The sequence below is a fragment of the Artemia sp. Qi Xiang Cuo genome, chromosome 2 (assembly GCF_049724085.1).
Source record: "Artemia sp. Qi Xiang Cuo chromosome 2, ASM4972408v1, whole genome shotgun sequence".
Taxonomy (NCBI): Eukaryota; Metazoa; Arthropoda; class Branchiopoda; order Anostraca; family Artemiidae; genus Artemia; species Artemia sp. Qi Xiang Cuo.
Window position 1 is genome coordinate 93981201 of NC_142795.1, and position 18417 is coordinate 93999617.

Sequence of the window (18417 nt, forward strand, 5' to 3'; positions counted from 1 at the left end):
ATTTCATCCCAATATTTCTGGCGGTATTGACAGCTTTTTTGAGCCATTACTTCCTGAAGTCCTAAAATTCAGACGTCGCCCTATTGCTGCAAATTTGCTGCTTCTTCAATACCAGTTTGATGGCCTCATCAGAGATCCCTTTCTTGGGTTTTCGTTTTAATCTCCCAACGATGCCTGTTTTATTTTTTCTTCAATTGACCTCCATTCCTCCTCGACATTGCACGATGACCCAGAGCCAGGATACTGAGCCCACTAGAAAGCTCTAAGCGGTATTGCTCCAGGATTTGTTTGTCTTCAATACATCCTACATTGTAGCTTAGGGGCGGGGGGGGCAACTCTCTTATGCGCTGCTGGTTTGATGGCTAGGACATAATTCCCTGGTGTGTGGTTCAAGCCGTCTTTAGAGTCAGTTTCAGCGCCACTAAAGGCTCAACCATTCATTATAGAGCTTCTCCAACGCTCAGACGTTAGAAGGCAGTCGAGATGAGATAGTATCCTTCCATCTCTCCGGTTAATCCTGTGCAGTGCTATGACTAGGTTGTGCAGTCAAGCAAACTCCGCGAGTCTTCTCCTTCGCTCACATCTATCATGGAATCCAACGTTATCTAAACTTTGGTCATTGTCAGCTTCACGGTTACCAAGGTAGACGTTGAAATCGCATGCAATGATCAAAAGGTCACGCCTTGGTATAGATCTATCGTCTATTACAAATTCTTCAGATATTGCCACGGGAGCATATGCGATAATAGCAGGGATGCTGAATACGTGGCTCTTAAAGCATGCCACAACCAATATTGAAGAGACAGCTTGCCATTCAAGGGGGCTGATTTTGGCTCTTTCATTCAAGGGGAGCCCTATGCTGGCTTGTCCCCAACCGTCGTCTGGACCGGAATTAAAGAATTAAAAAAAGGTCCTGTCCATAAGGAGTAAAGACAAATTCATTTTCGATGGTTTCATTCGCTCTAGTTTCAAATAGGTCAAGGGTGTCTATGTCGTGGTGCTTGGATTCTCCAGCAATAAATGTTCTTCTTGTCAAAAATTTATTGAGGAAATATTTCAGCGCCTCATACCGAGGGACTGTTGTTACTTAAATAGAGGAAAAGCTCGTTGACCGGAGCCTCCAGCGCCTTGCTTGCCAATGATACCATAGATGTAAGATTTTCGTCACTATTATCTGCCATTTTCCATGCGGTTCACTAGAATATGTAATAACCGCCAGATCCCCAATCCCAGACAGCACCCCTTCTGCCTGTTTCTGGTATCTGTCAAATGACAGGTTGACAGAGTGTGATGCCATCCTTTTGCCACGGTGAGGCCAGGCAGCTATGTTTCTCGTTGAGGGGCTAGGGAAGGAGGCATCTCCTAAGGCCAGTGCATGCCATTCACGCTGGTTTCTAAAAATCCATCAGTGAGCCTTCCCCATCAGAAAGGCGTGGAAGCCGGACTGCAAACACAATTTTATGTTTATTTGATGTATGTGTATTGTGTAATGTATTTTCAATCAACCTGGTAGATTCTTTGCCAAAAGAGTGATTTTTCTTCGTTACCGCTTGAAGAAAAATGTCATGTTGAAGACTTGGGGCAGGCCCACACCACCTTTACTATTTTACTGTTTAGTTATTGGTATTCATTATAAAATAATATATTTATTTATGCCCGCTTACAATGGAGAAATGGAGAAAAAAAAAAGCGGAGTACAAAACGAAACAAAAAAAGAAGAAAAATATGTTCAACACTAAAAATTAAATACAGGTACTTCATTCACAGAAACTGTTGAGTCAGCGGTGAGTCGTAGAGTTTACTGAGGGATCGTCTTGAGGCTCTCCGTTCTAGATCAATCACCTTGGTTGATGAATCAAGGATTCCATATACGGATGAGATTTCCGTGTTAGAAAATCTTAGTGAAAGTCCCAGCAAAAATTTTGCAAATCTGTAGTACGTGGTTCGTATTTTTCGACGCTCGGTGAGGGACAACATTTCCCACAAGGGTGATATACACCAGATGGCAGGAGAGACGACGGCGTTGAATAGTTTTGACTTAATAAATCGATTAAATGACCACTTGCATTTGACAGCTTTTCCATACGCTGAGCGGATAGATTTACAGACTGATTCAGCCAACAAGCCTCTAGTTGACCTAGGCGTTTGGCCATACGCGATACCAAGGTAATTTAGGAACTGGGACTGCTGGATTCTGATACCGTCAAGGAAAAGATTGGAATTGGTTGAGTTGGTGCCACTAAAAACGATAAATTCGGTTTTCTCTATGTTGACTCGTAGTCCTATTCTTCTGTATAGGGTCACTAGAAGACGAAGATTCTCTTTTAGACCCCTCAGCGTGCTGCTTAGGAGCAGCAAGTCATCTGCATAAGAAATGAAACTTAGATCCAAGCCCTCCAAAAAGAAGGTCCCACGAACGAATCTAGTTGCAGAGTAAATCGCAGAATTAAAGATGATAGGGCTTAGAGCAGATCGTTGCCGAACTTCTTTGAAGAGCCGAATGGGTTCAGAAAGCTTTTGCTTCCGGTGACCGGCGATTGTTTCCCATCCCAAAGCTAGACGAATATGCGTGTGGGAGTACCAGTCATGGAGAACAAGGACAATGCGGGGGTCGACTCCTGAATCTAAGAGGCACCACAGTGCATGCGATCGGACGACAGAATCGAACGCAGCGGAAATGTCGACACTGCAGGCAAAGAGTGGCTTTTTAACTAAAGATGTAGACCTCATTATTCTTCTTAGTAGCCGATGGGCGTGTCCACAGCCCAACCCATTTCTGAATCCAAGTTGTTTATCTCCCACTAGAGCGGGTGACATAACATGGGGCAACAGTACCTTCTCAAATACTTTGCTGGTAACCAATGAAACTGTGATTGGTCTGTAGCTTTTAGAAAGCAAGGGATCTCGATTATTTTTCAGAATATTGGATGTGCGGCAACCATGAAAGTTGGCAGGTGTGAGTCCCTGCTCGATGCTCATTTGGAATAGTAAGGCTAAGTACTCATGTAGACGTTCTGTGCCGTGCTGTAAGTGCCTCGGAGTGATCCCATCGAGGGATCACCTTTTTCAATTTTCTCACAATTATCTCAATATGCCATTTGGAAACAATGACAGCAGTGCGGCGGAGTTTTGCGCTGATTAATTGCCTATCTAACTCAGATTTATATACGGAGTCCAGCTCGTTGGGTGGTGGCGCAAACACGTCCTTGTAATGGTTTACCCAACTTTCATCGGGAATGTGACTTTGCACATCAGCGTCGGCCCTGTTAGATTGGAATCGCTTCCATAAGATGTTTGGGTCACTCCTGCAATCACAAGACAACTTCTCCACTTGCTGGGCTTGCATATTCTCGACAGTACGTTTGAATTCTTTTTTGGCATGTCGAAAGCACTGAAAAACTACTTCAGAGCGGGGTTTGTCGCAGTCCTTCCACAATTCGTACCAGAACTTGGATCTCTTCTTGGCAAACTTGACATTTGGGTTATCCCATCCCTTTTTACGAGTGTTGGGGTACACTTTTGCCACTGGAACAGCGGCAGATTCCGCAAGCTTCATCGAATGAACAATTTCGGAGCAAAAGATGTTCAGGGCTAGTCTGTATTCATTTTGGCCATGAGTAAGCAGGTGGAACGGTACTTTGATTTTAGCAAGAGTTGAGTCAAGAACATCTTTGTACAAGGACTGATCTATCCTTTGCCATTCACTCTTGATAAACCATGATCGCTCGGGGCACCGCTTGTAGGTGGAGAATGGTACCATTAAGCTATTCCCAAGGTGATCACTCTAATTGTGTTCCGAGTCAACAATGGCTTTAATCCCGGTCGGAAGTAGGAAATTTACGAAAAAGTGATCGATATCTGATGTAGCCAGGGATGCGCTGTGGACAAACATGAAGGACTGGGATTTTGGAACCGAGGCCATAGCGTCTGGCAGACACCCCCTTAATATGGTGAAAAAACGATCATCATCCAGAAGCTGACAGTTGAAGTCCCCACAGATAATAATCTTTTCTGACTTGTATTGTTCGGCCAACCTCCCGAGTCTCGCACAAGCCTTCGTGTAACGCCTTTTCTGAGAGGACATCACGATAATTTGTAGGGAGGTACACTGATATGACTATAAAGCCATTTGGACCAGGAACTCTGATCGCAGAAAAAGAATCGCATGAATCAATTAGCGTGCATTGCAAATTGGAGTCTGCAATGATCAAGATTCCACCACTCGGCCTTAACTGAGCTGTTGCGGATAGCAGGCTGCAAAAAATAGTCCTTTCCTGGAAATCGGTCAAGGATTGCTGAATGATCGGCTGTTTACCAAATGTTCCTGAATGCATATTATGCTATGCTTGGTTACTAGATCACTTAAAAGAGACAGCTTGTGTGGAGCGTGCCCGTATATATTTCTGCTATAAAGCGAGATAGTTGCATCCATTGCTTACGTTTGTTTGAACTAGCCTCTAATTGTCTTTTATAAACCGGGCATTGCGAGTTATAACATGGATGCTTTCCAGAGCAATTACCACATTTAGTGTCACGGACACATGGATTGTCTTTAGAGTTTTCGTGATCGCAGGAGCACCTGGAACACCTCGCCTTGTTAGGGCAATCTCGTTGCAAGTGGTCAAACTTTTGGCATTTAAAACACCTCAGAGGGACGGCAACATATTTGTCCACCTTGATATGGCAATAAAAATAGCTTATAATATCCCATAGTAAGCTATCAGACTGGTTAAAAATGCGTTTAGACTTGTATTTTTCAAAAGATTCCCGGGGAGATCTCCTAGAAACCTCCTTTTCCCATAAAGGGTATCCCAGATCCCCAAATGTGGACACCCTTTTGTCCCCCAATCAAAATACTGAAATTACACACACGAAAGAAAGTATGGCTTGTTTTTTTTTTATAAAAAATTTTTTTGTGTTTTTTTTAACTTTTCAAACCAATAAAATTTGATTCTTGTTTCCATTTTGAGAAACAGAGGTTTTATATGTTTATTAAGTGTTTTGAAATGATGTTATTGATTGTTTTGATTAAAATAAAAATACTTATTGTGTGTTATGTACTTTTTTCTTTACGTCTCCAGGCACTTATAGTGTCGTTAAAACTAAGAATAAGGATTTGTCAATGTTGTTGCAGAACTATAAGTATCGAAGTCTGTCGAAAATCATCTTGATATATCACAGCCGAATATATCAATATCCTTATTACAACGAAATTTTCTTTTCCTCCGTGAGATTCAACACATCGACGTTTCACTGTAATATATTTTTTATTACAAACTAGAATTATTATTATAATTTTTTATTATATTTATTATAATAATTATTATAATTATTTATTATAAACATTCAGCTACTATGGTATCTGGATAACTAACAGAAAATACTGATGACTCAAAAGATATTCCCTGGGTATGCTGTATTCATAAAATATACATTAATTATATCGGCTGTCGGCCATTCTTTTAAGTGTTTTTGTAATACATGAAGCTAAATCTCCTTTCCTTTATTTACCGATTTATCACCTATGCGGTAAATTACATATCAGACTATAAAATAAAAGTTAAAAATAGGAATAAAATCCTTTTTAATAGACAGTGTATAGAAATTCACAAAAATACCAGATATTTCGTCACATATACAGTGACCGTTATGAGTAGTAAAACTAAGCAAAAACAATTTAAAACAAAAGTTTATATACTAAATAAAAAAAAACTACATATTGTTTAATCTCTGTGGGCTGAACTCTTTTCAAAGCAAAGGCGGAAGCTAGCCTCTTTGACCTACTTGGATTCGGTTCATTAGCGTTCAATGGTATAACATTTGGACAGAGGTCAACTACATTGGGTGAATTGAACTTTACTCTGTCAAGTTTTAATAAATTATCATAAATAGAGTACAGCCCAAATTCACCTGTATCCCGATTCAAAGCAATATTCTAGAATAATTATCCGAAATTATCTACATATCAGACTATTACCAGTTATATGGTAAACCTACTTTGGGCTCTCATATCAGATGATAGTTACTATTAAAGTCTGAAAAACAGTACCTATAAATTAGCAGTTCAAATTTTAGGGGCATTTGGTCCAGAGATTACTCGCCCAAGATTTAAGTACATTACATGAATGTAACCACCATCATCGCATAATATTTGTGCGTAAATTTTTATTCATTTCTATAGACTGTTCTAACTTAGCAAAAATAAAGGGAGCGAACTAACGGAATCCTATCCAAAAAACAGAATAATTTTTGGGGAGGGAAGGGGTTAACAAGAAAAAACCTTAAAAAACGCATCAAAAATTTTTTTATATTAATTTTTGTTATGTTTTTACTAGTTGGGCAAACATTTCGGGTGGGGGAGGGTTTTAAACCCCTACCCCCTAATTGTATAAGACAAAGTAGTACGAAACGCTTTGAAAACCTGAAAACATTCTCATACAGCAAATTCGAAACAAATACCAATGATAATTATCAGCCAACTAATTAATTTGCGATAAAAATTAAATGCGATAAAAACAACAACTATCGACTGATATCTCGATTAGTCTTTGTCATTTTCTTGTAATTTAATACTTCCACATTCCTTTCTATTTTCCTTTCTTACACTTTCCTTTTAATTTATATTTCCTCTTTGCTATTCACCTTTACCCGTTCTGCCATCGATTAGTGACGCTTTTCAACAGCAAAGATCCTTGTATCAGTAAATACAAAGTCTTTTCGGATTTCCCTGCATCATCTCTCTTTTCTTGTTAAATTGTACTTACCCAGGTTGAATTCAGGAACAAAATGAATCATGAAATAGACTATATCGCTCATCACAAATAGTAACTAGCTTTTTTAACGTGAATAGAGGAAGCTTTCGTTTCCTTATCTTACAGTTTATTGTGTGTTTCCTTATCTATACAGTTTATTTTAATAATGCTTTTCAACTTGTGCTCCATAAAGTCGTTGTCCTGTCATCACAATTAAATTATTTGAGAATAAACAAACCCAAATTAGTAAGTTTATGCTTCCATTACCTTTGCTATTTCTGCTTCTCTTGTCTCATCTCTCTTTCGAATCGCATCTACCCAGCTAGGATCTACTATATTGTTCTTCAATGCAGCTGCTAATTCCTTTACAAATGTTCCAACATCGGCTTGAACTGCTATCGTAGGTTTCCAAAACATATCTGAGTTCTACCATGAAACCATAATTAAAATAATGCATTAACCTGAAGTTGTAAATACAATAATTACCACTTCATTTCCTAACCCACAACTTCCAACTCCCTAACTCTCCACCAGTCAAAAGGATAGAAATTCCCAACTTGAATTAAAGAACAAATTTTCCATTTTTTTTCAGGTATATGAGGCAAAAATTACAATACAAGACTTCTTGAACAAAATACACCATGTGTTCAACTTTCTTTACTGGCTAAAAACTTAATGTTTTTAGCCAGTAAAACTTAATGTTTTTAGCCAGTAAAACTTAATGTTTTTAGCCAGTAAAACTTAATGTTTTTAGCCAGTAAAACGTTTTAGCCAGTAATGTAAAAACGTCCATGTTCAAGAATAACTAGAATTGTTGATTTTAGGGCTAATCATACATCACGGAAGGAACAAATAGAACAAACTATAGGGCGGTGAGGGGAATGCTCCCTTTCAAAGGAAAATGGTAACTGGACTTCCCCCAAATTTAATTACTATAGAGTTCTCCAAGTATCCAGACCACTTTCACATTACCCACTACTTGTGGTTTTAATTCCCCCACACCACAAAAAGTTCATTACATCGCACGTGCCTGATGGATTAAACTAAGTTTAAAGTTTACCTTATAAAGCTGTGATGTATTCCTATTAACAGCAATAATCGATGCTCTTTTAGGCAATACTCTTCCATAAGAAAGTCTAAAATCACAGACTGATCCCAAAAGTATAACGCAATCCGCTTCTTTCAATGCTGAGCGACGTTCATGACGACCTTGGATGGGGGAATTTCTTCCTAATGAAAGAAAAATATATGACAAACGTAATATAATGTAAACGAGCAAAGGGGCAATGGTGAGCATTCTTGGGGGAGGGAGGGGGGGGGGCAGGGGCTAAAGCCCACAGCACAGTCTTTTGAGCTGGAGCAAGTTTTTTTTTTACTAAAAAAAAACTATGTGAAGCCTTGTTATTTTACTACTTTAATAGTCTTTAACATTCTTCGGCTTTTTACATTCTTTATTAGTTTTTCTTTTGGTTCTTTTTTTGTGAATCAACACGCTTGACAAACTGCTGAAAAAATAAAACCAGTTCAGACTTTTACCCGAGTGATCCCACCAGAGCGTATTATTGGGCGAGCCAATAAGAAGATTAGTAGACGACACGACCTATTCTGTTCATGATCAATATTATAACAATTCTAAAACCTATATCAGGGTATTGCTTCAATTCTAAGAGGAATAAAGAAAACAGAACGATTTTGTACTTTAGCACTATTTGCGGTTCCAACTAATTTCACGGTATTTCCGTAAAATAAAGCATTATTACTATTATTCGCCAACTAAGGCAAGCCACTGCCCGAATTCAGACGGAACTTAACATAATTTTTTCCAACTAATCGTTATACGCCAATTAAAACAAGCCTCTGCATCAATTAAAACGGGACAAAACATAAATTTTGCTGACTGACCGTTATTCACCAACTAAGACAATCCTCTGAACTAATTACACGACTTAACATAAATTTTGCCAACAAAGACAAGCTTCTGAACCAATTAGGATGGAGCTTAATATAATTTTTGCCAATAAACTGGTATTCAGCAAGAAAGACACACCTCTGCACAAATTAAAATGGAGATTAACAAAGATTTCGCCAACGAACCATTATTCGGAAAGTAAGAGACGCCTCTGTACCAATTAAGACGGGACTTACCATAAGTTTCGCCAGCTAAGACAAGGCATGGTTTGGGTTTTATCTACTCTATTAATAACCGATTGTTTGTACAGGGAACGTGTTTCTATACGTGTAAGACGCGACAAAATGAAATTTGGAATCAAAAGCTTTGATAAAAAGTAAAAACAGGAACCCAAAAAACCAATAAAACACATTTTAAAAAACCTATATATAGAAGGGGAACGTGAATTCAGGATTGGAACCCAGTCAATTATATATTACGCTTTCTCGGGTTTCGTAGAGGCAATAGTAGGAATCTTCTGCAGCCCAATGTAACATTTACTCAGCCAAGTGTTACTTGAAACGGTTTTATTGCAAAGAATAACGAAAAACGAGCGAATGTTGGGTAATGGTGTATTATATCTAACACAGCGTTATAAACTGTACAAGGAAAAACCAGAAAAACGGATATTTGCTAGAAAAATGGATTGCAAAGCGTTATTTCTTATCGCGTTTATAATATTTAAACTGTTGTTTTTTTTTCTGGTTTAGGGGGGAGAGGTACCTGGGGTAGGTTACGTAATATATGCTATGCTTTACCTCCCACCCACCCCAAATGTGCAAATATATAGTCCAAATTTGTTTCTAAACTATTTTATTTTCATCCTATTTTATTTCATTAGCATTGACTATACTTGACTTCTTTTGTGTATAGCGGTGTGTTAGATATAATGCACAAGTACCGAATATTATAAAAAAAAAACAAATAATGCATAACAAGGGCCTGTTCTCTTTGCTGAACCCATTTTTTTCAGTGTTACAAGTTGCAATTTATTCTGACTCTTATCCAACCCGTTTCATGGTACTAACTATTGTTTTATGTGACAAATCCTATCTATAAATAGGAGGGAATCCGTCCTGAGATCATTAAAACGTCCCCTCCCCCCAGGGAAAAATCCTCTGATGCCTTGCCCAAGTGGACCTAAGGGATTGTATATGTGCCCCTGAAACACCGACGACAAATTTTAATTTCCTACTTTAAAGATAAGGTTAGCAGAGCATATTGTAAAGTTCTGCTGTCACCACTCTGTAAACCTCTTTTTAGTTCTTTCCATATACCCTTATTGTATTGGCAGATGTGATGGTTTACGTAAATTCCAAAGATAGACGATAAACGTTGGTACATGGTCTTTATTAAATAACGTGAGAATACACATAGAGAAAATAAGGTAGCACAAGAACAACTAGCTACGACGGAGGCGAAAGATGGACTGCCTTTAGAAATGAGCCAAGAATGTAACTTTCCTGGAACGGAAGTTCCAGTTATTGGTTGTTTAACCATGACTGGGAACGGACCCTTTCCCACGACTAGCCTTAGTCCCAAAAGCCCCCCCCCTGGACTGTTCTCGTTGACATATACATGGCCAAATCTCTAAGAAACGAGACACCAGAAAAAGCCTTTTCGAATTTATGTTCCAAATACTTTACAGATTCTCCCCCCTGTTTTAAGTTAAATTTCCCAAATTTGGCTTATCCCCTGCTCGTTAAACACTCAAAATTTATTTGAGTTCAAAAAATTCCCTTCCCAAATTATTCATTTCTCGCCTACTAACATTCTACAGCATGAACTAGTAAACAATTACATAATACAAACACTACACACTACTTGCATAAGTAAAAACTTACATAGTATAAATGAACCACACTAACAACCGTAGTCGGAAACTGGATATTTTAACACTTCATTTTTCTTTCTATACTTTAAAATAGACTTGTTCCCCATACCCCTGAATTTGACGAGGACAAGGAAAGTTGGGATTATGTATAAACTTCGGATTAAGGCAAAAGGAATGACCGGGAAAAGCTAATTAATCCTAAAAATACCAGCGACAAATTCACGAAATTGCAGAAAGTTTAAAAATCATACCATGCTGCACTGACGTTAAGATATTATTCCCAATAAAATCCTCGGGGTCCTATTGCTGCGGAACGCCTCGGTTTAGACCTATTTGGTTTTGCTCTACTAGCTTGTGGTTCGACAAATGGCAGTACTACTGTTGATATTTCTACATAACTATAAGCGCTACGCATTAAAACCATCCCGTGAGGCATCAACCTCATCCCACTAGACCTCAAAACCAGCCCCCTTTCCACCTTTTTTTTCTCATCCTACGGGACCTCAAAACCGGCTCCCTTTTCATGAGTAGCCAAACCGCCCTGCGAGGCATCAGTACCATCTCGCAGTGCAACAAAAAAGACCATCCCGTGAGGCATCAGTAACATCCCACGGGACCTCAAAACCAGCTCCCTTGTCCTGGGTAGCCAAACCACCCTGCGAGGAATCAGTACCATCTCGCAGTGCAACACCAAAAAACCATCCCGTGAGGCATCAGTACCATCCCACGGGACCATAAAACCAGCTCCCTTTTCCTGGGTAGCCAAACCACCCTGCGAGGAATCAGTACCATCTCGCAGTGCAAAAAAGAAAAAAAATCCCGTGAGGCATCAGTACCATCCCACGGGACATTAAAACGAGCTCCCTTTTCCTGGGTAGCCAAACCACCCTGCGAGGAATCAGTACCATCTCGCAGTTCCTTCTCATTATCATTGAGTCCAAATTTCACCCTCGTCAGCGCAGAAAAAATAATTCATCGGAAAAAGAAAACGTGTCTCCGGTCCCCGCTATCTGTTCTATCTGCTCATATTACTTTGCAACCTTGTACGCATCACCTAAACAAAAAAAAATTCTTCATTATTCTCTAACAAATACCGTTTGTTGGACGGTCTGATCCCCTCCTTGAATACATTAAGAGCAAATCTTCCAAGGACTACAACATCATCCCTGGCTTCTAAGGACACCCTACATGACCTTCCTAATTTTTGCATACTTCTATAGAATAGATATACCCTTTCATCCTTAAATTTGAGCCACGCCTACAAACTCTGCAACGATTTTTCCTACCATTTTGCCTGGGGAATATGCTACAAGTAATCCACGTTTTAAACTTGACAAATTTATAATCGAGGGGAGTCAAATAAAAGAAATGGAAATATGCCATTTATCCTCCACTGTTTTACAAGATCAAAAGCAATCTTTTTGTTATATCCAGTTTTCGCCGGGTCCAATATAGGAATAATAACTGACATATTGAGATTAAAATTTGAAAAAGCAATTATTCTAAAAATTTAAATATTTGTTTTAAACACATCTCTTTAATTACGGACGATAGGTTTCTGGCAATAAACTTCACCTTTAACAACAAGGGTCTAATAAAATTTACTGGGTTGTTTAGTCGTGTTAAATCACTTACGAAAGATAGTCCTTTCCAAATCCAATTGTAGTTGGTTTCAATTAAATCATTAGCGTCAAATGTAGTCACAATTGAGAATTAATTTTCGATTATCGAATTCAAAATGTTAAATTTTGGTTGGAAACTGTCAAATGTAGATCACACGTCGACTGTATAAAATCAGGTAAAATAAACCACCAACCGTAGAATGGCTAAGTGAAGGTAGAAATCAACCAGAGACTCTCAGTTGTAGAAATTTTAATTAGTAGGTAGAAGCTATCGCGAGGGAATCCATATTAGGCATTGTGTAACAGCCTATTTCAAAATGTTCATTTAAAAGAAAGTGTTTCTCAAGAAGGCGCTTTGAAATGAAGAAAGTTCAATAGCTCGTAACGTTTCGATGTCTTATTAATCAGTCTTTTGCAGTATTTGCAGCTCAATATCACAGTCTGGTAGCGGGCGAAATACTCTTCAATATGTTGCCAGTATTTAGCATAAGATGTCGTAAATACTTATAACGGTCACTCAAATGTCACTTGGAGGTTTTCCACTAGTGATATATGCTCCACTAGTTTTAACCGCTTGCCACATCTGTAAAGTTCTGCTGTCACCACTCTGTAAACCTCTTTTTAGTTCTTTCCATATACCCTTATTGTATTGGCAGATGTGATGGTTTACGTAAATTCCAAAGATAGACGATAAACGTTGGTACATGGTCTTTATTAAATAACGTGAGAATACACAATGAGAACATAAGGTAGCACAAGAACAACTAGCTACGACGGAGGTGAAAGATGGACTCCCTTTAGAAATGAGCCGAGAATATAACTTTCCTGGAACGGAAGTTCCAGCTATTGGTTGTTCAACCATGCCTGGGAACGGACCCTTTCCCACGACTAGTCTTAGTCCCAAAAGCCCCCCCTGGACTGTTCTCGTTGACATATACATGGCCAAATCTCCAAGAAACGAGACACCAGAAAAAGCCTTCTCGAATTTATGTTCCAAATACTTTACAATATTTAACGGTTAAAAATAAATTTACGGATATCAAATCACGGGCTCAATGAGGGCATTCAATGTCTTATCAGCGTAAGATAATATTTGATACAGCATAAACCCATATATCTTTTACACACTTCACAATAAATAATAGCGACATTGTTAAGCTATTGGTCGGAAAATCTTGCCAATGAGCAGCACTATCAGAGGCAACGCTATAGCGTTGCCTATAGTAAAGGTCATACGGCTCCAATGTTTTATTATTATTTTTTTCGAAGACGCACTTCATATGGAAGGGTTCGTCGTAAAAACTTCAAAAGGGGCTCATTCGATTGTAAATCGAGAGTTCTAATGCCCTTTTTAATAGTCGAAAGTGATTGGAGGGCAACTAGCCCACCCCAAGCCCATCATTCCCCCAAACACACCCAATCAAAATTTTGAGATAGCCATTTTGTTCAGCGTAGTTGATTTCCAGATAGAAAATATATTTTTGAGGAAGACACTCCCCCACAACCCTCAAGCCAAGGTTTTTAAGTTATGCCCGGTGGGCATATAAGAACGATGTTGGCACAATGTTTTTTTTTTTTTTTCTTTAGATCAGGGCACTTCGTATAGAAGAAGTTGTCGTAGAAACTTCGAAAAGGGCTCATTAAATTGGAAATTGGAGTGGCTTGTGCCCTTTTTACTAGTCGAAGGTGACTGGAAGGCAACTAACAACCCTTCCACGCCCACCATTGCCCGAAACACATCCAATCAAAATTTTGAGATAGCCATTTTGTTCAGCGTAGTTGATTTCCAGATAAAAATTATGTTTTCGAGGAGAACACTCCCCCAGAGCCTTCAGGGCAAGGGTTGTAAGTTACGCCCTGGGGGCATATAAGGCTTTTATAAAAGGCGTTGTTGTAAAAACTTCAAAAAGGCTCATTCGATTGGAAATTCAAAGGGCTAGTGCCTTTTTAATAGTCGAAAGTGATTAGAGGGCATCTAACCCCCCTCTCAAGCCAACCTTTTCCCCAAACACATCCAATCAAAATTTTGAGATAGCCATTTTATTCAACGTAGTTTTAAGTTCCAGAAATTAGGTCTTTGATGATGACACCCCCCCGCAGCCCTCAGGGCAAGGGTTGTAAGTTATGCCCTGGGGGCATATAAGGCTTTTATAGAAGGCGTTGTTGTAGAACTTCAAAAAGGCTCATTTTATTAGAAATTCAAAGGGCTAGTGCCCTTTTTAATAGTCGAAAGTGATTGGAGGGCAACTAACCCCCCTCTCACGCCAACTTTTCCCCCAAACACATCCAATCCAAATTTTGAGATAGCCATTTTATTCAACGTAGTTTTAAGTTCTGGAAATTAGGTCATTGCTGATGACAACCCCCCACAGCCCTCAGGGCAAGGGTTGTAAGTTATGACATGGGGTCATATAAGGTCTTGTATAGACAGCGTTGTCGTAGACACTTCAGAAAGGGCTCATTCGATTGGAAATTTAAATGGCTTGTTCCCTTTTTAAAAGTCGAAAGTGATTCTAAGGCAACTAACATCCCTTCCACGCCCACCATTTCCCCAAACACATCCAATCAAAATTTTTATAGAGCCATTTTGTTCAACGTAGTTGAAAGTTCTGGAAATTATATGTTTGAGCAGGACACTCTCCCCATAGTCTTCGGGGCAAGGATTATAAGTTATGCCCTGGGGGCACATATGGTTCTTATGGAATAAATGCTCAAATAAACTTCATAGAGGGCTCATTTGATTGGAAATTGAAAGTTCTAGCTCAGCTTTTAAGCGTCAAAAGATATTGGAGGGTAACCTGCCCCCACGCCCCTTTTTCCCCAAATGCATCCAATAAAAATTTTGAGATAGCCATTAAGTTAAAAATTGCTCAAAAGTCAGATGAAAAAACTCAGGTGTTGTCACAACCCTTCAGGGCCCAGGGGCAGGCGTTGTAAGTTATGCCCTGGGGCATATATGGTTCGTATGAAAAGGATGCTTGTATAAACTTCAGAGAGGGCTCATTTGATTAGAAATTGAAAGTTCGAGCTCATTTTTTAATAGTCAAAAGAGATCCGAGGGCAGCTAGCCCCCCCCCCCCATGCATTCTTTTTCCAAACCCATCTGATGAAAATTTTGAGATAGACATTTTGTTAAAAATAGTTCAAAGATTAGATAAGACAAACTCCGGTGTCAATACAATCTCCCAGGGCCCGGGGGAAGGCGTTCTAAGTTATGCCCTAAGGGCATGTATGGATCTTATGAAAGGGATGCTCGTATAAACTTCATAGAGGGCTCATTTGATTGGAAATTGAAAGTTCTAGTTCACTTTTAAGAGTCAAGAGAGTTAAGGGCAACTAGCCGCCCCCATGCTCTTTTTTCCCCAAACCCACCCACTACAAATTTTGAGATAGTTAGTTTTTTGGAAATTACTGAAAAATTAGATAACAAAAACTCCCCCAGGGCCCGGGAGATAGGCGTTATAAGTGTTGCCCTGGGGGCGTATATGGTTCTTACGAAAGGGATACTCGTATAAACTTCAGGAGGGGGCTCATTTTTTTAAATTGAATGTTCTAGTTCAATTTTTAAGAGTCAAAATATATCCGAGGGCAAACAACCCCCCCACACACACACCCTTTTTTCCCCAAGCCCATCCGATAAAATTTTTATAATAGCCTTTTCATTAAAAATTGTTCAAAGGTCAGATAAGAAAAATTCCTGTGTCGACGGAGCCCGCCAGGGTCCAGAGGCAGGCGTTATGAGTAATACTCAAGGGGCATATATAGTTCTTATGGAAGGGATGCTCGTATAAACTTCGGAGAGGGCTTATTTGATTGGAAATTGAAAGTTCTTGTTCACTTTCTTAGAGTCAAAAGAGATTGGAGGGCAACCCTCCCCCCCCCTCCTCCAGGCCCTATATGCATCAGATAAAAAAATGTAGATATTAATTTTGTTAAAAATACTTCAAAGTTCTGATAACAAAAAACTCCGGTGTCGACACAGCCCCCCCCCCCCAGGGTCCTGGAATAGGCGTTGTAAGTTATGCCCTGGGGGCATATATGGTTGTTATGGAAGGGATGCTAGTGTAAACTTCCTAGAGGGCTATTTTAATTGGAAATTGAAAGTTGTAATTCACTTTTTAAGAGTCAAAAGTGATTTGAGAGCAGTTAGCCTCCCCCCACACTCCATTTATTTTTTTCCCAGAGGCACTTCATACAGAAGGGGTCGTCATATAAACTTCTAAGGGGGCTCATTCAATTGTAAATCGAGAGTTCTAGTGCACTTTTAAGAGTCAAAAGTGATCGGAGGGCAAGTGGCCCCCCAAGTCCTTTTTCCCCAAATACATCTGATAAAAAATTTGAGGTAGCCATTTTGTTAAAAATAGTTCAAAGATCATATAACAAAAACTCCTTTACGTATGACCGTTTCGTTAAAAATAGTTCAAAAGTCAGATAAGAAAAAATCCTGTGTAGACACACACCCCCCCCCCCAGGGCTGGGGGCAGGCGTTGTAAGTATTGCTCTGGGGGCATATATGGTTCTCATGGAAGGGATGCTCGTATAGACTTCGGAGGGCTCATATGATTGGAAATTGAAAGTTCTTGTTCACTTTTTAAGAGTAAAAAGAGATCGGAGGGCAACTAGCCCCCCTCTCCACGCCTTATTTTCCTCAAACCCATCCAATAAGAACTTTGAGAGAGCTATTTTTTCACAATACTTCAAAGGTCAGATAACAAAAACTCCGGTGTCGACACATCCCCCTAGGGCCCGGGGGGCAGGTATTGTAAGCTATGTCCTGGGGCCTTACTTGGCTCTTATGAAAAGGATGCTCGTATAAGCTCCAGAGATGGTTTATTTGAACGGAAATTAAAAGTTGTAGTTCATTTTTTCAGGGTAAAAAAAAAGATAGGAGGGCAACAAGTCCCTCCCGCCCTCCACGCCCTTGGGTGTATCGGATGGATAAACCCATCCGATAAAAATTTGAGGTGACGATTTTGTTAAAAATAGTTCAACCATCAGATATTAAAACGCCGAGGTCGACGCAGCCCCCCAGGGCCCAAAAATAGGCGTTGTATTTTATACTCAAGGGATATATATGGTCCTTATAGAAGGAATGCTTGTATAAGCTTCAGAGAGGACTCAATATATTGAAAACAGAATGTTCTGGTTCACTTTTTTAAAGAGTCAAAAGAGACCAAAGCTTAATTAGTCCCCAACGCCCTTTTTCCCCAAACCCATCCGATAAAAATTTTGAGATAGCAATTTTGTTAAAAATTGTTCAAACATCAGATAATAAAAATTCTGAGGTTGACACTAACCCATTTTTTCACTTTGAGATTGTTCCTTTGATATCAGTTTTGATGCTTTGAGGAGTATTTAAGTTTTGTTTTAAAGTCTGATTTCGAAATAAGGAATTTTTACAAACTGGAAATTTTTTGCAATCAAAAACAAACAAAAATTAATTTATAAAACTTACCGAAAAGTAAGTTTTTCAAAGAAAAGTAAAGGCCATTTTAAACTTAAGCTCAGCAGATACAAATACCTTTTAAAATTCAAACTCAAAACGATCAGAAATTACTAATAAAGAATAAATTAAATCCAAAGCGAACATAAATTAAATAAACATTAATAGCAAAAACATAAAGCAAGTAATCATATAAATGAATAAATAGATCTTAAAGCGAGTAATGCTTAGATTGAATATGAAAATCAAGCTTAAAACGAAAAAAAAAAAATTCGTATTGAAGTATAAATGAAATTTAAAACGAACAGAAATTAAATAAAGAATTAATGCAAACAAACACACAGTAGATATTAATGTAGATTAAGAAATAAATCTTAAAACGAGTGAAACTTAAATTGAATATGCAAATCAAGCTTGAAACGAACAAAAATCACTACAAACAAGAGTTTAGGTATGACCTCCTTCTCACACTGTAAAAGTCTAAAACCTACTGCGTCATTGGTGCTTTACTGAAAACTACTTGCGTCTTGAACAGTCTTGAAAAATATAAACAACATCAAAATGAATATTTGATGTATAATGATATTAATTGTTAAAAAATCCATCAATTCAAGAATTTATTTCACTGTAATTGTATTTTTATTTTCAACACTGTAAGAACTGGAAAAGAAAATATTTGTAATAAAATCCGTTTTCAGTTAAGCGCCAATGACGCAGTAGGATTTGGTTTTTATTTAGTTTTTATTTACAGTTAGGAAATGAGGCAGTATCCAAACACTTGTTTGTAGTGAAACTATATTCGTCTTTCACAACTTTAA

General features: G+C 38.6%; 1 protein-coding gene across 4 annotated transcripts in view; it reads right to left on the minus strand.

Moving 5' to 3' along the window:
- LOC148955831 (2-hydroxyacyl-CoA lyase 2-like) overlaps positions 1-18417 on the minus strand; it is a 113186-nt gene that overhangs the window by 25752 nt on the left and 69017 nt on the right. For all 4 annotated transcript variants that reach the window (XM_089104517.1, XM_089104537.1, XM_089104527.1 and 1 more), the window contains exons 8-9: positions 7813-7982; positions 7020-7178 (exon numbers count right to left, since the gene is read on the minus strand). In XM_089104517.1, coding sequence (XP_088960643.1) covers positions 7020-7178; positions 7813-7982 — 329 coding nt within the window. The remainder of the gene's footprint in view (positions 1-7019; positions 7179-7812; positions 7983-18417) is intronic.